Source organism: Sus scrofa, chromosome 13, assembly GCF_000003025.6.
Source record: "Sus scrofa isolate TJ Tabasco breed Duroc chromosome 13, Sscrofa11.1, whole genome shotgun sequence".
NCBI lineage: Eukaryota > Metazoa > Chordata > Mammalia > Artiodactyla > Suidae > Sus > Sus scrofa.
Window position 1 is genome coordinate 126,079,436 of NC_010455.5, and position 24,288 is coordinate 126,103,723.

At 38.3% G+C, this 24,288-nt stretch overlaps 1 protein-coding gene across 6 annotated transcripts in view; it reads left to right on the forward strand.

Annotated features, from left to right (window-relative positions):
• LPP (LIM domain containing preferred translocation partner in lipoma) overlaps positions 1-24,288 on the forward strand; it is a 696,555-nt gene that overhangs the window by 297,063 nt on the left and 375,204 nt on the right. For all 6 annotated transcript variants that reach the window (XM_021071250.1, XM_021071246.1, XM_021071248.1 and 3 more), the window contains one exon: positions 4,805-4,917. In XM_021071250.1, coding sequence (XP_020926909.1) covers positions 4,805-4,917 — 113 coding nt within the window. The remainder of the gene's footprint in view (positions 1-4,804; positions 4,918-24,288) is intronic.

Below are 24,288 nucleotides of genomic sequence, written 5' to 3' on the forward strand. Positions count from 1 at the left end.
CATGTTGTCCAAATCACTTACATATAATTTACATTAGCAATGTTCAGATTGTGGACTGAGACACTTTTATGGGTCACAGTCACCCTAGTGGGTCACAGACAACACCTTTAAAATAAATAATTGAATAGAAAATGTCATTAGGCATTACATTGAATAACTACGGTTTCTTGAAACAAGGGTTTCCCTTACTTCCCTTCCTTTGTTCCAGATATACATGTGCTTATATATGTCCAGGTAGTGGATTTGTGTCACTATATAAAAGGTTATTTCTTTATACTGCATTGTGGTAAAAAAAAAGTTCAGGGTCTCAGTTTTAACTGCTTTGATCCGCAGAATGACACCACGAGTGGATATTGTTATCCTCAATTAGTAGATGAGGAAATCTGAATCTGAGATGATAGCATTGTCTTTTCCAAAGTGAAGGACAGAGCTAGGATTTGTACTTTACGTTTTTGAGCTTGAAATTTTGTACTGTTTTCTTTGTAACATATTTCTTTTCTCTATTAGTTAATGGAAAAGAATAGCTGTACTGGAAGCTTATGAGTTGGTCACCATAATTGCTTTTTATTGTGTGTGTGTGTGTTCCATCCCAGTATCTTTTGTATTCATAATTTAAATTCTTATTTTGAGGAGCTCATAAGTGATTTTATCCACACTCACCTTAAAGTTTAGATTTTTCTTAAAAAAAAAAAAATCTCCATTTAGGAAAGGTAGAGAGCCAATACTGCTAGCTGGAAGAACCTTCGAGCCACACTCTTCCTTGCGCAGTCCACAGATTTACATCCACATGACCTGGGAACATAAGTTAGAAATGCAGAATCTCAGGCCTCAAATCAGGATCTGCATTTTATCCAGATCTTTTTGGTGATTTGAACATTGATATTTGAATAGCATCTAAGGTATTAGGTAATATTTAAAATTTTTAAAATGCTTTTAAATTTATTTTTTTGGAGTTCCCGCTGTGGCTCAGCGGGTTAAGAATCCAACTATTATCCTTGGGGATGTGGATTCGGTCCTTGGCCTTGCTCAGTGGGTTAAGAATCTGCAAGCTGTGGTATAGGTTGCAGACACGGTTTGGATCTGGTGTTGCTGCAGCTGTGGTATATGCTGGCAGCTATAACTCTGATTCTACCCCTAGCCTGAAAATTTCCATATGCTGCAGGTGTGGCTCTAAAAAAATAAATAAAGTAAAATATAATAAAAATAAATAAGATAAAATTTATTTTTTCAATTTAATTTAAATTTTATTTTCTATTGGTGTATAGCTGATTGACAATGTTGTGTTAGTTTCAGGTGCACAGCAAAGTGATTCGGTTATCCATATACATATATCCATCCTTTTTCAGATTGTTTTGCTATGTAGGCTATTACAGAGTATTGAGTAGCATTCTCTGTGCTATATAGTAGGTCATTGATTATCTATTTTATATAGAGAAGGGTGTATATATGTTAATCCCAAACTCCTAATTTATCCCTTCCCTCTACCTTCCCCCTTTGGTAACCATAAGTTTGTTTTCAAAGTCTGTGAGTCTTTTTTTGTATTTAAATAATTTCATTTTTTTTTCAGATTTCATATGTTAGTGATATCATATGATATTTGTCTTTCTCTGAATTCACTTAGTATGATAATCTCTAGGTCCATCCATGCTGCTGCAACTGGCATTATTTCCTTTATTTTTTTTGGACGAGTAATATTCCATTGTACATTTATACCACACCTGTGCTTTTTGGCTATCTGCATGTCTTCTTAGGAGCAATATCTATTTATATCTTCTGCCTATTTTTTGATTGGGTTACTATTATTTTTTTATGTAGAGCAGCATGAACTGTTTGTACATTTTGGAGATTAGTCCCTTATTGGTCCCTTCATTTGCAAATATTTTCTTCCATTCTGTGGGTTGTCTTTTTGTTTTGTTTATTGTTTCCTTTTCTGAACAAATTTTTTTCTGTTTAATTAGGTCCCATTTGTTTATTTTTGTTTTGATTTCTATAACTCTGTGAGGTGGATCCCAAAAGATCTTGCTGCAATTTATGTGAATGATTGGTCTGCCGCAGGTCATTTTTTTTAAAAACATCAATTGAGTGATCACATGGCTTTTTATTTACTTAGTTATTCTATCTACATTTATTGAGGGATAATATGGCCCAGGCCTCATGCCAAGTGGTGGGGTTATAAAGATAAATGATGGGAGGGCTCTGCTTGTTAGGAGCGAATGATCACAAACACAAAAGATGCATTCAGGTCTTACAGATGCTCTAATAGAGTTATGCGTTAGACATGAAAGGGGCTGTTACCTAAACCCATGTGTATAGGTTTACTTCATTGATGATCTGATGATATGACTTGAAGATCTTGGAAGCAGTTCTTTTTACTTGGCAGGTTTTAATTGTTTTTTTAGGGCTGTTTGACCAAATGAAGGCCACTGATTTTCTCACTCCTGGATGCACATTACAGTTATCTGGGTTGTAAAGGAATATGGACATCTGACCCCTCCTCCTCATTTCCTTTCCCTATCTTCAATGTCCTGAATGCACTGGTTAGAGGTAGGGTTTGGGCAGCAACATTTTTGATAAGGTTCCTTAATGATTCCTGTATGTAGCCAAAGTTTAGAACTACTGGGTGGAATTAATGAAGTTTTATGACACTTATATTAAGGATATAGGGCAAAGCAGTCTCCAAAGGTGCACACCTTAGAGTGATAAGAGAAGTAGACATGTTTCCTTCTATATGACATGTCTTTGAACCTTCCAATTCTGTGGGGTCTAAAATAAGAACAATATGGTACTTTGATTAACGCAGTGGTTCTTCAAGTGTGTCCTTAGGACCAGTAGCACCAGCATCATCTGGGAATGTATTAGGAATACAGATTATAAGGTATTGAATCAGAGCCTCTGGTGATGGGACCAGCAATCTGTGTTTTAAACAGATCTGCCAGGTATCTTAGTGAGCTCTAAAGTTCCAGAATCACTGCTGAAAGAGTTGTAGGAATAAAAGATAGCCTAGGAAAGTCTTAGCACAGTGCCTGTTGCATAGTGAGAGTCCAAAAACCAGAATACTCTAAAGGTTGTGTGTTTGACTCCTTGTAGGCTGAATATATGGCTAGGAGCTAGATTTGATAGCTGTTGGCTACTCATAAGGCAAATGCAGCTCAAATGAACAATCTCGAATGTATATCAGCACAACTAAGTCACCAATCCTTCCACTGCGAAATTTAGACTCTTTTCTGAAGACCTAAGTTGAGACGTTTTAGCACTATCCAAAAGTGACTCATTGAGTGGTAGTGAATAGTTCCACAACACATCTAAAATATTATTTTTAAAAGGAAAAAAAAATAGAGAAATTATTTTCTGTTTTTATTTTTAAAATGAAACTTTCCTTTTCTTATTTGAATTTCTTGCAGAAAGTATTTAAAAAGATTCCATCCCATGAACCTATAGTGATGTTGGGTTTCCTGGTACCCTAAAGCCTGGATTGTACATAGATCTCCAAATTGGATATTTCTTATTCCTACTTCTCCTAATCTGTCCTGGACATACTTTTAGATTAGTTTTTAGTAAATCATATTCTTAGAAGTGTTTCTTTCTCCGAAATCCTTAATGGATCCTCACTGCATGCATGTGTGATAAAATTCAACCTCTTTGCTAGATGTGTAGTACACTGAGAAGCTTATTTTTATACTAATTTTTATAACCTACTAATGTTATTTTACATTCCTTTGTTTATACTATATCATACCTTGCTCTTTATTTTCTAGACCCTGATTTTTTAAAATTTATTTTTACCATTATGCCTTTATTTCCCTTTCTTTCTGCCTAGCATGGACTTACTCTACATCATAATGTTCAGGGGCTATTTAAATGCTCCAGTAAAGCTACCTTGTTCATCCAACTGGACATAGCTTCCTTTATCTTAACTTCCAGAAGAGTTTATTTGTAGATCTTAATAAAATCCATCTTCTGTTACCTTACCTGTTTACATATTTTTTCCTCCTCTATTTGACTGAAAATTTATGAGGACCAACACCAAGTCTCATATACCTCAGTAATCTACCGCCCAAAGCACCTTCTCTGTTTTGGCTAAATGTACTCTACATTTACTTTTATGTCACTTTTAAGTATCAAATCTGGTTCTCATTCTCCTGAAAGTTAAGACTGCTAATTAAAATGAGGAGAACTAAAATAGGCAATAATTGCTACTCAGGACAAAAAGGCATGTATCAAAGCCAGTTAGAAAGCAGTAAAATGCCAGCTGATACAGATCTTCCTTGACTTGTGATGGGGTTAGATCCTGATAAAACCACTGTAAATTGAAAATATTAAGTCAAAAATGCATTAATGCGCTTAGCCTGCCAAACACCACACCTTAGCCAGCCTACTTTAACATGCTCAGAACACTTATATTTAGTTTCTGATTGAACAAAATCATCTAACATGAAGCCTATTTTACAATGAAATGTTGACCTTCTTATGTAATTTATTGGACGCTGTACTGAAAGTGAAAAACAATGTTTGTATGGGTACAAGAATGGTTATAAGCATATTGGTTGTTCACCTTGGAGATTGCATGGACGACCTGGAGCTATGTCTGCCTGCCTCTGCCCAGCATCACAGGAATATTCTCCCTCATATGGCTAGCTCAGGCATCAATCAAAATTCGAAGTATGTTTTCTACTGAATGTCTGTTACTTTTGCACTTGTAAAGTTGAGAAATGATAGGTCGAACCATTATGAGTTGGGGACTCTATATTTTTTAAGTGCTGTGAAATTGCATCTGTATTTACTGCATTGTGTTTCCTTTCCATAGGTGATTTTCCTCCACCCCCACCTCCACCTCTAGATGATTCCAGTGCTCTCCCATCTGGATCTGGAAACTTCCCTCCTCCACCGCCCCTTGATGACGGTGCTTTCAGGGCACAGGTAGGATCTGTGGTTGAAATTGTGTTTATAAGCCATGCTAGGAATCATGAATTCTGAGATTGTTTCTGTGGTGGATAAACATTTATCCAGAGCCTACAGAGAGCTTTACAATTCACGAAGAGCTAAGGCACTTTAATGCAAAATGCCCAGCTCAAGCTTCTCAGAGTTCTGCTGGCTTGCACTCTGAAGCCCTGGAAATCCTTTTACCTGCTAATTTTATTTCAAAACTGAAAGCTATTCTTTAGGAATGCTATTTGAGAAGTCCACATTTTCTTGTTATCCTGGGGACACACAACGATGCTTTTTTGTTGCCTCATTTCTCTATTCACAAATGTTGCATTCTAAATGAGTAAAGCTGATATTTTAAGGCTCTGGTTGGTCACTGTGGGTACTAATTGGTCAGCAACATCTTTCTAGCAAAAGCAGTAGCAAAAATTCTTAGGGTTTTCCCTTCTGAGTGAGGTCAGGCATGCACAGTATAGTTTGTATTGACTCTTCAGAAGTATTGTGCTCCAGGGAGCGTTGATAGCATAGTGACCCAGAGCTGGAGTCAGAAGCATGTAGGAGCACTGCTGACCAGCTGCCGCTGTTTAGGCAGTTAAATGTCAGTTACACCTGGAAGGAAAACTAAATAATAGTCAGAATTATTCATATTTTTAGAGGTGATGTTCTTACTATAGAAATGTTAAAGAAAAAATTATTATTTTTTAGAGAAATGTTGGCAAGATTGGTGAATGAGATGGAATAGGGTTTGGTGTTTGATTTAAAATAAAAAGAATAGGGAGCTACTGAGTGAGAATATAGGTGAGAAAATACTAGTTATGAGTTGATAATTGTTGGGTGAATGGAGTTTTATTTCATTATTTCTTCTACTTTTGTGTAAGTTTAAGATTCCCCATAGTACATTTTAAAGAGGAAAAGCCATAGAAGGTAAATGCTGAAATAGTTTAGTGCATTTTCTGGCTTGCTTTCTTCTAACCCTCTTCTTGAGGGAAGACAAAGGAAGAAATCATTCATTCATTCAACAAATATTTCTGTGCTCTGTGTCATCCTTTATAGCACTAGGAATTCTATGGCAAAAAAGACAGACAGGGTTCTGCCCTCATAAAATACATACGTTAAAATGTTCATCAGAATGAGATCAGTGCTATGAGATCAGGTCATGGGAAAGGGAAAGAGATAGGGCTTACCCTATCAAGAAGGTGACACCTAAACACAGACTTGGAGGACAAGAGGAAAGAATGAGCCATGTGGATGTTTTGGGATGTATGCTTTCATATAGCAGGTCTTAAGTAATAGAATAAGCTCTTCCTATTATTGGTCAGTTGAAATTTGTAAGTTCCAGTTATAACCAGTAAGCTCTAATTAAGTTTGGGGACCAAGTCTTTTAAAGGCTATTAAAAACAGTATGTTTTACATATATATGTCATTAATTTCTACATTTTATCTTGCCGTGGCTAATAAAATCAAAGATCACTTGCCAGAAATGGATAAGACTCCTGCAACATACATATTTATTTTATGCAACAGGTAGATCCCTTGGTAAATAAAAATAATATGATTTTCATTACTTTTAGTCATTTTTTATTAACAATTAAAAAACCCTTAAAGTTTGCTTCTTATATTCCTTTGCTCTCATTTTGTTGGGGGCTGATCTTTGTGTATTGCTTTATTTATACAATCACTTTATGTAATCTATCTTCCTTGAATAGCTATGAAACTATCTTTGTAAACATTTAAAATCTTAAGCTCTGAAAAGTTTACTTGACCTTGTGATGGAAGACTTGTGTTTGAACACTAGTTGAGCCGTTCTTTCTAGCCACATTATCTTGAACAGGTCACACACTAAGGCTCACGTTTCTCTATAATTAAAAATAAGGTACTGTATTACTTCTAATAATTAAATGAAATACAGATGGATTTGAAAGTGCTAAACTATAACCACTGTACAGACATTTTGATGTTATAATTGTCACCATATAAAAATAGCAAGAGCAAGAATAATAATAAGCCTTCCCAAAGGGTTTCATTAGGAAAAATTCAAACATGAGACTTTCATAAAGTTATAAAAATTCTATTTCTTTTCTGTATGGCCCTTGTCTTGGTAACTATATCCAAACCATGACTTTGTTTTTGACAAGGAAGGAAATAAACAAAAAGCCTGTTGCCATGTTGGCTTGTGTTCTCAGTAAAACAGAAGGAAGAAGGATAAAAAATAAAACGGAGTTTGCCAAATGGAAAAGGGCAAATCTGGTAGGAGAGGCATGATGTACTTGAATATATGGAAAATTATCAGCAAGTTCAAAAGAAAATGGGTGTTTCCTCTCCTTGTTTGATAGTGATGTGATGTGATAGAGGCTTGGACCCACTCTGGCCATATTTGCCCCAGCTTTAGATATGACCTGCAGTGGAGCCCCAAGGAATATAGTCACTGGAGAAAATTTTGCGCTTTTTCCTCTCAGCCATGGTGAAAACTCCTGTTGCCAAGTCCAAATTATAGCTGGTAAATGTGTGTTTTTATGTAGAAGTCTGTTTATGTTTCCAGCCAAATTTTCAGGTCAGAGCCAAAAGAACCTCTACTAACTGTGACTATAAGAATTATAAGATTTTCAGAGCTGAAAGGGACCTAAGAGATCATGTCGTCCAACCCTGGCGCCAGGCATCTACTTACTGCCTTTTGAAGTACTTGCTAAGTGAAATGATTTCCTCTCTTTGCAAATGGGGAAACTGAGACCCAAGAAGGTGTGGATCCTGTGGTTCCTGACAGAGCCCTTTTGAAAAATCTTGATTCCCGATCTGCCCTGCCTCTCACTGTGCACATGGTTTTGCTTGAGGCCTCTCAAGGCTCTGAGATTTAGATGAGATGAAAGGTTTACGCACTTGCTTGGAAGGACCAAATGCTTTTGGAGTTTTGCTTGACTCTAAATTTTTGATGTGTGCTCTAATTTTTTTTCCTTTGCAAAATGTGAATATTTAGTGACAAGATTTCTTGTTTTGAGGATTCTCACTTTTATAGGTAAAGATGAGTCTAGGATTTTTTTTTTTTTTTTTTTTTTTTTTTGGTCTTTTTAGGGCCACAACCACAGCATATGGATGTTCCCAAGCAAGGGGTCAAATCAGAGCCATAGCCTCTGGCCTACATCTCAGCCACAGCAATGTGGGATCTGAGCCATGTCTGCAACCTATACCACAGCTCAGGGCAACTCTGGATCCTTTACCCACTGAGCAAGGCCAGGGATTAAACCTGCATCCTCATGGATACTAGTCAGATTTGTTTCCACTGAGCCAGGACGGGAATTCCAAGTCTCGGAAAATTAATGAGAGATTTTTTTTTCTGTTATTATCTGTTTGAGCTCAGAGTCTATAAGTTTTGGCGTGACCATTTAACTGTCACTTTATTTATCCTTTTGCTGTTCATTCATTTATGATAAATTGAATACATTCTATAAGTCAAACACATACACTAGAGATATTTGCCTTAGAACTTGGCATCATGGTTCTAGTTCTGAGTCTCAGTCTTGGGATTCTTAGCTTTGTTTGATCTGATGCCACAGTTGGTAATTCCTTTCTGTTTCAGCCAGTCAAGGGGCAGACATGTAGTGTTGTTTAGAATAGTTTTAAAGCGGGAGCATATGTCATAGAATTTGCAAGGGAATTAGAGATCATAACTCAAGGGCCTTTCCATTATTTGAATCATCTAATTCTTTTCAATTTAATAAAATGTGTATGGGTGGCTATTACATGTGAGGCAATGTTGATGGCAAAGGAATAGATCAGGTAATAACCTCTGGTGCAAGCTTGGGAGATGCATATTTAGACAAATTCTAAAATAAAGTGTTTCATGGAAAATTATGCTTCAGTCATCATGTTTCGATCAGAAGTACAATCTTAATTCCTGTTCTGTGTTAGAGGATGGGGGTAATAAATTACCTATGACTAGAAACATGCAAGTAGGATTCTTGGAAACAATTTTGATTGAACTGAACTTTGATGACCAATTAGGATCTTAATTTTCAGATGGGGGAATGGCTTTATAGGCAATAAAGTAAGAAGAACCCGAATATTTTTAAATTTTTTTTTTGTCTTTTTGACATTTCTTGGGCTGCTCCCACAGCATATGGAGGTTCCCAGGCTAGGAGTTGAATCAGAGCTGTAGCTGCTGGCCTACCCCAGAGCCACAGCAACGCGGGATCCGAGCTGAGTCTGCAACCTACACCACAGCTCACGGCAACGCTGGATCCTTAACCCACTCAGCAAGGCCAGGGATCGAACCCACAACCTCATGGTTCCTAGTCGGATTCGCTAACCACTGAGCCACGACGGGCACTCCCCAAGAAGAATAGGAATACAGAATATTCTGAGGAATATTCTGAAATCATTGTGTGTGTTTGTTGTTTTTTTAAATATAAGGTTGCCATCCTCAGGTCTGTTGTGGGATGCCAAGTGGTGCTTTGAGCCCTCTCATCCCTTGTGGGAAGCCCTGTGCAAATAGGGGTGTGTTGTCTAGTAGGCTTCCTGGAGCTCCTCAGGGATTTACTCGCTGATACCTGATGGCTTTGACTTCAGGTGCCCTATATTTAATTTCCTCATTTTATGACATCTCTGCTTGGCTTTTTTTCATGACCTCCAGCTGTTGCCTCATCACTCTGCCCCTTTGTGATACAGACCATGGCTTACTTTCACATGCCTGTGATACAGGGCTTTTACCCATCCAGGTCCCATCTCCTTTCCCATCCATCCAGGCAGGATGGCTGCCTTTGAAAAGTAACTTCAGCCCCTCCCTCAGGGAGCAGACTGTTTTGTCCATTGCTGGTTACTCTAAGTATTAACAATATCTTTCTCTCATTGAACTGAAATTCATCCCTTTATGGTTTCCTCACACTGATTTTCTTCCTACGCTCTTAGAAAATGATGCATATTCAGAGTGTCAGGCCAGGAGAGAGAGAGATGTGTAGGTAGGTTTACCTCAAGGAAGTCGTCATAAAGCTCCTGAAAGAGGTGAAAATAGTGTCCTGTGAGCTATGCACTGAACTTGGGGAAATGCCCAGAGTTTGCTGAAAAAAGAAGGAAGAAGAGAAAACTTCTGAAATCATTTAAGGTCTTTTCTTAAAGTCATTTTCCAAAAGTTTTTAGCCCACCTCATTTCTATCCTTGTGAAAACAGTTTCAAAGATCTTATACTTGTAAGACGAATGGTGGATTACAGTCATTTATCCATTTACTTATTGTGTATATTTAATTTGTCAATAATAGCTTACAAACCTACTGATGCTTTGGTAGAATTGGCCCTGGGATCTGTATTGTGTGACCCTTAGTCTAGGACTATCATGAAACAAGGTATGGGATGAAAGGATTTTCTTTGTAGACGTAGAGGACTCAGGCCCACAGCCACGCGTACATTCATTCATGAGCTCACAGAAATAGGGAGCAGGCCTTGCTTTATATGATTTGGACATACCCTTCCATAGAGCTCATCCCTTCTGCTGCCTGGTAGTGGGGTGAGGAAGGAAGAGGCAGGGTGCAAAAGGGGATCCAGGCTTCGTAAATTAAGAATGGAGATGTGGTATTGCTAGAGCAAAACCAGAATTGTCAGCAGAAGTTTTAATCTGCTATGAAGTACTTGTCCTTCCTGTGCAGTGAGGATACAAACATAACTTGATCCATGAAAACATACCAAAGGAGTGATTGATATGCTTATTTCTTCCTGGCCTTTTGCCTTGTTCCTTTGGGCCTTGGGTTAATGAGGCCCTAGTTGATTTGTAAGGTTGTTTGTGACCCTGGCAACGGCAGTAGCAGCAGCAGCTTGCTTCATGATTATCTCCTCCTTTTACGGTCCACATGTGGAGGTCAGGGTCAGTTTAGCAGAGGTGGTAGGTTCTTAGGCATTTCACAGGCTCTGGTCACTGTGAATTTCTAGGGGTGAATGTCAAGGATTTCCTCTGCCTTGTGCTCTGAATTATCCTCCAGTTGGGTATTCAGATGATAAAAGAGAGATTTCTGGTATCTAAACATAAAAACTTCTTTGAAAGTAGCAGCCAGAGCCAATAGGGAGTATTCCAATGATTCATTTAGTAATTTGACCATTTTTCATGAACTGTCATAATTTTTCTTCATTGTTTTTTAAGACCCTGTTTTAAAAAGGTAACCTTTTTTCCTGAGATCTATAGTGGAATATGTGTACACACACTTATTTGACCATATCAACCCAATTACCACTGTTGCCGCTACATTGAAATAATTCAGGACACATGTAGGCATCCAGCAGTGAAATTTGTTGTGGTCACGTCTGTTGTGTGTTGGGATAACCAATGAGGCTAGTTTTGTTTTAGCTCCTGAGTCTCGCTGTAGGGAGTACTTTACAGTATTTACATATTACAGAAAATTTCCTTTACCCAGAGTTAAGCAAAACTTCAGTTGGTTATTTCTGAGTCAGTGGAAGTTTTTATTCCATTTTGTCTTTCCCATTGAGAATTTTAGTGATTGCTTGAAAGCTGAAACATATTTATTTTTTGCTCTGTCTAAAAAGTTAATGCCTTTTTTTTCTAGTAATGTAAATAAATAAAACAATATGAATTAAATATTTTCAAACATGTTTCTCTATCAAGGAAAAATTATGATAGTCATACTACACACCTTATCCCCCTTATGAAGTCTGAGCACTCTTTTCTCTGTCTCAACTAAAGTACTGTTAACAGCTTGGAGACTGTATTGAAACATATTAATCTTTAAGCACTTCTTTATAAAGAATTACTTTCCACATTAAATTGTACCACATTATTAATAAACCATAGCTTTTATTTTTTTATTACATTGTTTCTTATTTGCTATTTTTTTTCCTTGAATTCATCATCCTGATTCTTTTTTAAAATTTTTATTTTTCTCTTGCAATTCTTTATCAAATAGTTTTTTTGAAAGGCTATCTATATATGTGATATATTTTTTGAGTCCTTGTATATCTGAAAATGACTCTCAAAAAAGGTTTTTAGCTTCATAGTTAAGTAAAAGTTTGGCTCTAGTAGAATTATAGGGTCAAATTTCCTTATTAATATTCAACAAAGATTTCTATGTTATTACTTTGTATCATTTAGTCTTCAGTGTTGTTGATGAGAAATCTGATGCCAGTCTGATTCTTTTCCCACTTTAGTAACTCTTGTTTCCTCTGTAAGCTTTTTTAGTGGAATTCAGCAGTTTTATTAGTTTCTAGATAGTTTCCCTTGCCCTCACTGCAATATTTCTGCTCAGCATTCAGTGAATCTGTTTGATCTAAGAAGTCAACTTTTTATTTGGCTAAGCGGGATTTTCTTGTGATGTTGGGAAAAACGCATTTTGATTTTTCACTTGCCTATTTCTTCCTTATGGAACTCCTGTTTTATGGCTTTGGATTATTTTTCCATTCTTCTTATTTGTATTCTTTTTCAACAGTTCTGCCATATGGAAGAATCCTTGTTTGCTTGCTTCTTTTATTTTTTATTTTTGTGGTGATGATGTACTCTCAAATTATAAATGAATTTATAATCCCTGAATTTAGGGAGAAAATATGCTTAGGGGTGACTCTGGATCTGCTATTTTGGTAGACCTTGCTAGCTTGCACTGCAAACTTTTATCTTTTATCTAGATCAGGAACATACAGTCCTTTAAATACCAGGGCAGCCATAGGGCGGGTGTATCCAGTTGTCACTGTGTGTGTTTAATTAGTGGAGGCTGGCCAGGGAATGGGTTTCCCTTAGATTCACATGCCAAGAGCAGAACAACAAGCATCAAAGTGTTTTATTAGTTATTGAGATCCATTGGAAGGTAGCAAAGCCCCTGTTTTCCCTGTAGTACATGCCCATTGGTACACAGCAGCAGGCTGTGATGTGGTCTCTGAATTCTCAAGCCTTTTCAGTTTCCTCCTTCACTATTTCCTTATTCATGCCTTTTCAAATGACTATGTTACCAGGAGTGTCACGGAACATGGCAAAGCACCTTTTATTAGAAAAAAAATGAACTCATTAAGTGATTTCACTGCTATTTTGACTGGTTTTCATTATATACCCTAAACTTCCTTTTCCAAGAGGCCTCCCCACCCCCCACCCTTTTTGTGTGGCAGTTTGAAGTCAGCCTAGATATTGCTACCTTTTGCTATTTATCTCAAGCTCATTCTACTGCTCTTGAGGGCTTCACCACAGAAAGCCCTCCATGATTGCATCATTGAGGCCAAGCTAAGCTTCGTGGACAACGTAATATGATGGTGAACATCATAGGTGCTGATCCAGACTACCCGGGTTCACATAGGGCTTATCACTCACTAGCTATGTGACCGCGGTCATGTTACTTAACCTTTTCATGCCCCTGTGTGCTTATCTGTAAAATGGGAATATCTGTACTTATGTCTTTGGGTTGTAGTGAGGTTACATAGAGAATATTGTATATGCCTGATAGATATTGGTGATAGTACTGTTAGACTATTTGGTGGGCTAACTGATCTCTGTGCTGAGTTTTGGTCTAGTTATTGCTGTCCTTTGCTTTGTACCACACCTACTCAAGGTGCACTAATGATGCCATCCCTTGTTCTTTTTTTTTTTTTTTTTTTTTTCGTCTTTTTGTCTTTTGTTGTTGTTGTTGTTGCTATTTCTTGGGCCGCTCCCGCGGCATATGGAGGTTCCCAGGCTAGGGGTTGAATCGGAGCTGTAGCACCGGCCTACGCCAGAGCCACAGCAACACAGGATCCAAGCCGCGTCTGCAACCTACACCACAGCTCACGGCAACGCCAGATCCTTAACCCACTGAGCAAGGGCAGGGACCGAACCTGCAACCTCATGGTTCCTAGTCGGATTCATTAACCACTGCGCCACGACGGGAACTCCCATCCCTTGTTCTTTTGCTTGAGGACTTTAGGTCCTTTTGAAAGAAATATTCCCACAAACTCTTTCTGCAAAATAAATGTTTAGGTTAAATAATCTTAGCTCTCTGATGGCTCTAAAATTCAATGTCACACTAATAAAACATTAGCTCTTTGTAACTTTGTACTTATTTGCAAAGTGCAAAATACTTTATGTTATTGAATTTGATCTTTACAAATAAGAATAGCAGGAATTCCTGTCATGGCAGAAACGAATCTGACTAGGAACCATGAGGTTGCAGGTGCGATCCCTGGCCTCACTCAGTGGGTTAAGGATCCGGCGTTGCTGTGAGCTGTGGTGTAGGTTGCAGACGTGGCTCGGATCTGGTGTTGCTGTGGCTCTGTTGTAGGCCAGCAGCAACAGATCCAATTAGACCCCTAGACTGGGAACCTCCATATGCCTCGGGTGCAGCCCTAAAAGGATAAAAGACAAAAAAAAAAAAAAGTATAGCACGCATACTATTTAACAAATACAAACAAAATTAAGGCTCAAAGAGTTGAGGTGACTTGTTTAAATTTCCCAAGTGTCATGGAAGCAGTGATTTATTTTAAAATTGATAAAAACAAAAGCAAAATGCATTTGGGGGCCTTTTAAGCCTCTTGGCTTAGTATCAATTGCCTTACAAATGAGAGAAGGCAAATCATTTTAAATTCTCAAAAAAACAGCTGAAGTCATCAACAATATGTGTTCGTGGCTAGTGGCCAAGGGCCACTGAGATAGCTTTCTGTGTAATTCTTTAGTGGAAATAAGTACATCTTCTATCCAGGCCTCCTGCCTCTTCCCTGGCAATCCTGTCGTGGATTGTACCATGTACTTCTTATCCATGGATTTAGTAAGGAAGCCCTATTGGGCTCACAGATCCTTTAGTTCCTTTGTAATTTACATAATCCACTCAACACAGGCATAAAACAACTTGATCTGAAAGAAGGGGTAAAAGTGGAAATAGAGGATGCCAAGACCAAAAACCTAGGGCATTAGCTCATATTTTATTTTTGGAACTATAATGTTTGGGGGAGATTTTCTGCTCATAGCTTATTTGGGTTGATCCATTCAAAAGTCAGATATTTAAAGCTGAAAATATATTATAGCATGTAATAGCTATACAAATCCTTGAAGGGGGTAAGCCATTATTATCAATATTTTATCATTGATTTTCGTGAGTCTGACCTAAGAGTTTCACCCTGCAAATTTCATAAATTCCAACTGACAGGGAGTGTTTATATATATATATATATATAAAATGATTTTATGCTTTGTGTTTAATGAAAGACTTTCATATACTTTATCTCCCTTGAACATTTAAATAACTTATGAAGGGGAAGGTAGGGATAATTCTCCATCGTGTGTTAGTGAAGGGATTGAGGCTAGCAGAGGAGAGGTAATATTACAGGTTTCCATTGTATTAGGTGTCCTAGTAGTGATGAGACCCTACATTTTTCTGAGTTATGCAAGTCCGTTTCTTTCTCTTTCAGCATCACTGCTTTATTGTTACTCTTCCTTTATATTATTTTTCAGTGAAGGATAGAAAATACCAATTGTCATGTTCCTCTCTAGGTAGTATCATTACTTGGTAGTCTGTGGTCTTATGAGTTCATTTGTAGAATACTCTGTTACAATATTGTCTTCAGCCTTTTAAAAACTGTTTGCGTCTTTACAGATTGGAGAATTGTACTTTGACATTAAAATATAGGAAAGCTGTTTGTAGGCCTTTAAAATGGAATTCTTTCCAACATTATAAATTTGTTTTTACATTTATTTCACCAATAAAATTTAGTAAAGATGTCCATTTTTATTACTGCAGGAAAAAGTCAAATTGGTGGTGCCTGGTATAAACTATGTTTCTGTGGGGTTTTTTTGTTTGTTTTTTGTTTGTTTTTTTAAACTTGGGGATAAGGGTGACACAAGAAAGAGAAGATTCACTTTGTAAGAAATGTAGCTTTACTGGAGGTAAAGGATTCGGTTTATGAGAGTCCCCCAGAGAGAGAAAGAGAGAGTGAGCAGCAGCTCAGCCATTCCATCTTTTCCCTATAGTTTGTTTCATTTCCTTTAGTGTTTAAAGGAGTCTGTGCCTGTCCTACAACCACCTCCTGTTTTGAACTGTAGATGACACATTGAGATGATATGTTGTTATATTTTGGGGGGCAGATCATTCCTAAGACCCAAATCTTTCCATTTTTTTGGTCTTAGAATTAAGTGTGAAAATTCTATTTCTCTTATCTTCTGTTTTTTTGGGGACACTCAGATGAAAATAACCCATTTTGATAGCACTGTCTACATCAGTAAGTAAAGCTTTACCTTAAAAAATATATTTTTTGTAACATTATTTTAAAGTCCATATGCTTCTATTCTATTATGAATTCTCTATTTAGAGCAATAAGTAATTCCATGGCTTTCAATGGTATATTGGATGTATGATGTATATTGAAAAAGAGAATAGCAACTTTCCCCTGGACAGAGATATGAGGATTCAAGCCATAGCTAACTATGATATGGGGACTTGAGAGTCAAGATCCTGACTTCATATGACCTGCCTCAGAACTTCACAGAGGACCTGCCTGGCTCAGGCTCAGATATTCCATTGAGAGATGATGAAACACTTAAATAAAAAATAGTGCACCAGAAGAGTATTTACTGTGCACATCTAGGAGACTTCACCATTTTTATTTTCATTTTCCAACAAGCCATTTTCTTAAGTTGAAATGTGCCTGTTGGATTGTTATCATTTCCTTTTAGCTCATTGAAAGCCATACAGTGTCACTTTAATTCTCTTCTGATCCAGTGGAGATAGAAACCAGTTTGGGGCCTGGTGACTACTACCAAGAAGTAATTCTGTTATTATAGATTCTGTCAGTGAAATTTTCGCCCTTTCCTTCTCCCACCCTGTTTCTTTCCCTAAACTGGGATTTAAACCCCAGATTATCATGAACTTAAGTCATTTCAACTCTGTTGAAATGGTTCTTGCATGTTTCTGCCACCTCCCCTGATTCTCCAATGACTGCCCTTTTTCTGACAAGTTCTTCTACCTCTGTTAGGCAGGAAACACTTTTAATGGTTTGAACCTCCTTCTTCCACCAATTTTCACTAAAAATGAACTTCCACGTTTCCTCTGCTAGATCTGAAACTGTTCTCTCAGAACCCTGTTCTTTTTTTCTGTCCCTAATTTTTTAGGTAGCCACTCAGTCTTCTCCCTTTTGACCTTCTGTCTTCTCTCTGTAGAAGTCCCAACTTTCATAGAGTCAACTTCGATCCCTGTCTACTCAATGGCTTGAACTGGTTAGTTATGATTCTTGGCACTATGTCTTCCTTTGACAATGTTTGTGCCATTTATTCATAGAAAATCTTTCCACAGGGAAGACCTTCACCTTCTTTGCATTCAACATGTCCACAAATTCTACTCATCCTCTTCCCCCAAAACTTTCATTCTATTAGAGGTATTTCATTGTCTCTTAAATTCTAAAATCTGTGGTCATTATTAATATGTCTTACTTTTAAAATATTATCTATCACCAACATCTGAGCTGTCTATCTGTCTATCTGTCTGTCTGTCTATTTATCTGTCATCTATCTATCTGTATGTATTTGTTCAAAATGAGTTTCAGGTTTGTTCTAGTCTCTTCATTTCCCAGTATGATATCCTATCTCATTCCTTCTCCATCTCACAATAGAACTCATTGCTTTATGGGTCCCTCCCCTCCTTCAGCTGTACTTCGCTAACCCAATTAGTCTTCAAAAATTTTTATTTTCATCCTATGGCTTTTTGCTGACTGCTACATTAAATTTCCCCTCTTGGTTGATTTTCAGAGTACTCCAAGACCTTTAAACACACTTCACCTCCCACTGTGCTCTTTCTGTCTTCTCTTTTGTGAGACCAATGTCCTCATTGTCAACTTCTCATGCCGAGTTAATTTCCCTTGTGTGTTTCTTGCTCCCTGAAGCATCCTCATCTCTCAGCTGATGAGAAATACTCCCCATTTTTTTAAAGCTTGATCCATACCCTCTAATACCACCAGCTCATCCTGATCTCTCCCTTCTTTGCTTCCAGACCCTATTGACAGGGTGGTTTGGTATAGTGCCAGGAAGCCCTACTCTATTACTTATCAGTTGTGTTCCATCTTCACATGAAAAATGGGAACAATAGCTTAGAAAGTCATTTTGAAGATTAATTAAGGTAAAGAATTTAGAGTATCCAGTAGTATCTGGTTCATAGTAAAGGCTACAATGTATTAGTTAATGTATAAATCAGTTAATTACGTTTCATTTTCCTGCCACTGAATATATGCCTTTTTTGGGACTGATTTAATTATGCTATGTAACTACAAACTATATATCATAAAGCCAGAATCAAAATATGCCATAGGGGAGACCTATAGAAATCACTTAACATCACGAATTGTAGAGCCTCACCTTTTAAAGGCTCATAATCCAGCTCATCTTTCCTGTGATGCAGAAATGGATACCTAGATTTCTTAAGTCAGCTGCCCCAGATGACACATTTGGTAGGAGAGCTGGCCTCAACCCCAGATGGAGGTTTCTGGACTTACAGGTTTGAATGTTTTCAATTATCCTCTTGTTTATTCCCCTTTTAGAAACTGTTTGAAGGCTGGATTACAGCTCACATTCCTCCATCACCCATAGTCTTTAACCTCATTAAGGGATATGTGGTTGATAGTTGTGGATTTTTGATTCATTCCTTGTTTTGGCCATAAGAATTCTCTGGAAACATCTATGGAGTATGGATTATACATGGGCTTATCACCCTTTTGATGCTTTTAATACTGTTGTAAACATACAAAGGGTCCAACATGTACACTGCTGTGCCTTGGTTCAGTGTGGTGGGGAAAGCAAATGGGAGAGGAAGTTATATACATCTTGAGGAAATCAAGCTTTTCTATTTTTAGCCCTTGCTACTGTTTGAAAAGTACAGTCCTGTTCATGGCAGTCTGGCATGTGTTTCCTTAGTACCATTTCAAACAGGGAAAAAATAAATATGGGAATTTTTTGTAGTGAAAATAGTTACTTAGTGAAATCACGTAAGTTCCTTCTTTTCCTCTTGATGAAACCTCAAACCCACTAGGCACAGATTCCTCAACCTCAACTATGCATGTCAAAGGCTCATGCAGAGGAGGAAACTGCAGTCAGCAAAACCAAGTACAGCACAATGTGCTCTGGTGCCTGAGAGAGAGGCCAGGGAAGGCTGGGGGAGGGGAGGGTGAATTCCTCCGTCAGTGGAGTCTTAGCCACCTACCAGATGGTGCCCCTGGAGAAAACTGAATCCTGAACTATATAGATAGAGACACCTAGTGTCACAGCCCTTTGCTTAAACTGTTGCTCCTGCCTGAGTCTCAGCTCTTCTTTCCCTGAGTGCCTAACAGCCACTCCCCCAATTCAAATATGTAAATTGCTTCTCTTTAGCTGTTTAGATGACATTTTGGGGATTTTTCTAATCTGAGACTGTGTTAGTTCTCATAAGAGAACAGTAAAGAATCTTATGAAAGACAGGATAAACACCTGGTCTCTATTTATTTTATTCTATTGTTCTTTTCTTTTTTTCTTTCTTTAGCACCGCATGTGCAGCATTTGGAAGTTCCCAGGCTAGGGGTCGAATCAGAGCTGCAGCTGCCAGCCTACACCACAACCACGCAGGATCTGAGCAGCATCTGCAACCTACACCACCACTCATGGCAACACCAGATCCTTAACCCACTGAGTGAGGTCAGGGATTGAACCTGTGTCCTCATGGATACTAGTTGGGGTTGTTACCACTGAGCCACAATGGGAACTCCCACCTGGTCTCTATTTAGATGGATTTTCTATAACAGAGCAGGCCTTGGTCAGAAGAGGCAATGGTAGGGTGGTTTGGAGTCTACTGTATGAATTGAGGCAGACCAGACCCTGCATTAGGGTGATGGCCATGACCATGGTGAAGGTTGGCTAGAGTCCAGAGTCATTGGGAAAGAGGAAGGAATGACAAATGGAGGAGTCTGAGATACTTTTCAGGATCGTGACTTTCTTCAGTAAAGAGATATTTGCTTCCTATCCTAGTGTTTACCAAATAGGAAGTTCCTCTGAAAAGTGAGAACTCTGAGCTAAGTGCAATGTGAACCTTACTAAAGGAAATGTTGATACCGTAGAGAAAAGATTACGCCTCATTAAGGAGAGGGACTATACAGTCTCCAGATATAAACAACTCTACTTATATAAAATTGTGATGGTAGGGTGAGAATAATACATTGCTGTAATGAATGCTAATTTGTGGATATTGCTGTATTGTTGTCAATGTTTTTTAATTGAATATGTATTAATCTCCAACAGGGTGCTATGAATAATGCCAACTTACAGTTGATTTATCAGAAGACTTTATAAACACTAGTAAAATGGAAAGTCACAGCACCCCTTCAGGGTGGTAAATGTGGTTGCCATTTGTACAGATGAGGACAAGTGAAGTGGATTGTGTTTGCTCTGTTGGCACCGTGGGTGAGAATGTGAAACTGTCAAATGAGAGAAAAGTCTTTTCCCTGTCCCTGGGAACTGGGTTAGAATACATTAGTAAAGAGCTCTCCTTAAATGTGTTCAGAGTTGTGGGATTTTAATTAAATCATTCTGGTTATTGTTAGCACTTGCATTAGCACCTGATATCCAAATTCCAGGCCAGCAGATTTCAAATCAAGTATGGGAAAGAATTCGGGTGAGGCTTGCAAAGGGTTTGTTAAATGCAGATCACTAGGCCCTGCTCCCAAAGGTTCAGATTTGGTAAATCTGGAAAGGTGGGTGGGGGGCTAAGGATTTTCCCTTTTTTTTTTTTTTTTGGTCTTTTTGCCATTTCTAGGGCCGCTCCCGCGGCATATGGAGGTTCCCAGACTAGGGATCTAATCAGAGCTGTAGCCGCCGGCCTACGCCAGACCCATAGCAACTCGGGATCCGAGTCGCGTCTGCGACCTACACCACAGCTCACGGCAATGCCGGATCCTTAACCCATTGAGCAAGGCCAGGGATCGAACCCGCAACCTCATGGTTCCTAGTCAGATTTGTTAACCGCTGCGCCACGGCAGGAACTCCAGGATTTTCCCTTTTAATGGGGGTCTGAGGTGCTTCTGTCCCCAGAGGAGGCTCAGCTTTCCTTCAAACCTCAGCCTTTTCTTTCTTATAGGATAGGACCTATCTTTAGCCACTCAACTCTAGCCTCATCCTGAGACCAAGACTTGTTACTTAATATCTGTAGGGTCTCAGCTCACTTAGTATAATCCTGCAATCCTCTCATTTACAGAACACACTAAGACCTTCTGTACCCTTAGTGTTCTATTGGACATGTTGTTCCCAAGACCTCAGCCCACTTTGTTTTCAGAGTATCCCTTTGCAGTTTGTATTCTTATTCTTCTATTTCATATGCAGGACTAATGCTGAGAGGAGATATGACTTGGTGTGATGTTGCACTGCTATAAATCCTTTGGGCCTAAATCCAAGTAGACACCCAGATTCTGCTTTGAACCACAGTTGGGGACAGAGCCTCTGGAACTGGTTTAAGTGGAATTTATCATAAAGAAAAAAGTTCATGATGGAATATGTATAGTGAGGGCAGGGGTGGTAAAAATAACAAATTCAGTTTTTCGTTATTTCTTTGTTATTTGTCCTGGTTCTTTAATATAGACTAAGTATTGAACTATTGCTAAGTAAATAGTAGCCATTTGATTATTGCTTGACTCTACCTTTTCTATGAATAGGAAGCATTTCTCAGGAAAGCCTCAAAAGGGGCCTGAGCAGAATTGTGGCACAATGGAAGGCTTTTTCGGTGGAGATAAGAACAGTGAGGCTGGAGCCAGCATCATCTTTTGCCTCCTTTGGCTGCTTGAGCCTCTACCTGGGGAAATACAGTCTTCTCGTAGCACCAGTTAATTTGTGTTCCAGGGGTTGAAGGCAGAAATGCTTGTTGTCTTGTGGATTCACATTTATTTCTGATTAAGGCAAATTCAACTTTTTGCTATTAGTCCTATACTCACTTTTTATCAATGGCACCTTTTTCATAAAAAATAGAAATTCCTCCTGGGAGTGTCTTTAATGTAATTATCTGTGCATGGCCTGAAATATATGTTATTCATACCACGTGTTTATTCCCCCATCAGCACTATGTCCCACAATACAACCACCCCTCCCTACTCACTACTTCGGCCTTGGGGACCACATTTATCCTTTGGATATCTGTACCCTGGATACCAGTCAGGCTCCTTCTGTGTTTAGGGTTTGCACACCTGCATAATCTGACCACAGCTGACCCTCCAACTCTGAACTTCATCTCTTTTTACCTGAAAGAGCACTTGTATTAGCCAAGTGCTGTGCACATTGCAGTGTTCCTTTAATATTTTTATATTCATGTGGTAAATATCTTACATACTTTTTCTCCCTCCAAGATCTTCTTAATTCTCATTGCATCCATGCAGCACTCCACTCTCTGATTTCTCTATTTTTCACTCTGGCATCTTGTGTTTCATATATTTTAATACTTGCCTGACTGTATGCAGCCCTATAATGTGGTTATTTGTGGACAAACCAAGCCCTCTAATGCAATAGTTAGCATTTGGAAGACAGAGAACCAGTGATTTTCCTTGTTTTCTGTTTCCTTTTTAAAAATATTTCCTGTCCTTCATATCAATTATCAGACTGAATATCTGATAAATATTGATGGAAAAGTGAATGAAAACTGCACTAAACGGGAGGTAGGAGGCAAAAGAGAAGCTTGGAGCTTGGCATTTAACAGTAGCTGCAGCTGTGACCTAATTCAGGTAACCCAATAGGCCCCTATAATCTCCATTTCATGGTTGAAAGGAAGCCCTTTCCCCTTTACACTTCCAGCCTAGTGTCACAGAAAGTGCAGGATCGAAAGCTCTAGGACAAAATGTTGGATCCCGTAATTCTAATTCTCACATTTTCTACCTGAGTAACTTCACAAAGTCTCTTTTTCTTTGAACCTTGATTTCCTTTTTTTGTAAAATGGGAGTAATGTCTACCCCTTTCTAGGATGGCTGGGATAATTGAATGTGGTAGTGTTTATGAAAATACTTTTATAAACATAGACTCTTCTCTGTTGACAATGGCAGTGTAGAGGAAGGTATGATTTTCTTTTCCCATATTCCTAGTAGCACCTGCATCTCAGGCTAGTGCCACTGAGTGGACTGAGTAGCTGGCCAGCAATGCTGCTGGTTCAAAGGATATTTTCCGGAATAGCAAGTTTGACCAAGAGAAAATGGTGGATGGATCTAGAGTGATTATTAGGGAACCAATGCATCTTTTATTATTAGGAAATATGATTCCTGCCATTTTAGGTGATTTCCCCCATATTTTTTTTTTCCATTCTTAGCCTTTGAGATAAGACATAAATGTATGTTTTGTCTTTTCCCCTCCTGCCTGCTTGCTAGGATGCTGTCACTCTCACCTATCTTTTTCCATTAGTCAGCTAGCACCTCTGAAGACAATACAGCTGAATGCAGCTTCCTCTCTAAAGTTATCAGTAACCCTATTTTTGAAACGAGTGTTTCAAATTGTATCTTGTTAGTATCTGCTCTACATTTTCTGTGTTTTCAACTATCAAAGTACACTTACACTAAACAGAAACAGGTAATTTGGTTCCAGTAAGTGGCTTTAAGTGAAAAAAAAAAAAAATCACTGGTAACAATGAAAAACTTTAAATTCCTTATAATGTCAGGTAGGTTGTATTTATATGACTATGTTCGATTAATAGAACTTTTAAACTAAAAGGAAACCTGAAGATTGAGTCTAAACCCATTATTTTGCTGTTTAGAAAACACAAGCTTAGAAAGGGAAAGTGATTTGCCAAGGTCACTTCATTGAATTAAGGCAGAAACAGGACAAAATGCCTAGTTTCTTGTTTCTCTACTCTCCTTGCCTACACTTTCACCTCCCTTTTCACTAAAGGGAATTCTGTGATTGTGCTGGGTGGGTATTATGTCACTTTTCTGGGTCAACATTTTTAAAGATTCCGTCATCTTCCGACACTAGGGCACTTGTAAGTTTCTTAAGAGAAAATTACAATGCTATCTTCATTTACTTTACAGTGAATTTTGTGTGGGAGAACTGGGGGAGGGGAACACGGATTCAGGTCTCCCTTTCCAATCCTTACCATTGATTGTTGGGCCAGTAGTAAATCACTTATGCTTTCTGGTCCTTTGTTTCCTTTTGGTTCGATTATGGTATTGTATTGTAATAGGTGCTAGTTTAGGTGCATCCTGTCTCCAATGGCTATGAATCTAAATGTCTCCATCCATTCTGACCATTGCTCATCTAGAAATTTTTGTAGCACTGATTTCCACCTGTGTTCCAGTGTTGCATTCTCAACTGCCTGGAGTATGGACTCTTCTTCTTGCTTAATTTTGTTGATCTTGTCCTACCAGTGAGATTGGAAATCCTGGGACAATGCCTGTGCTCCTCTCTTCTATAAAGTTTCCTCATCTGAAAGATGGGACAAGAATAACTTTTTGCTT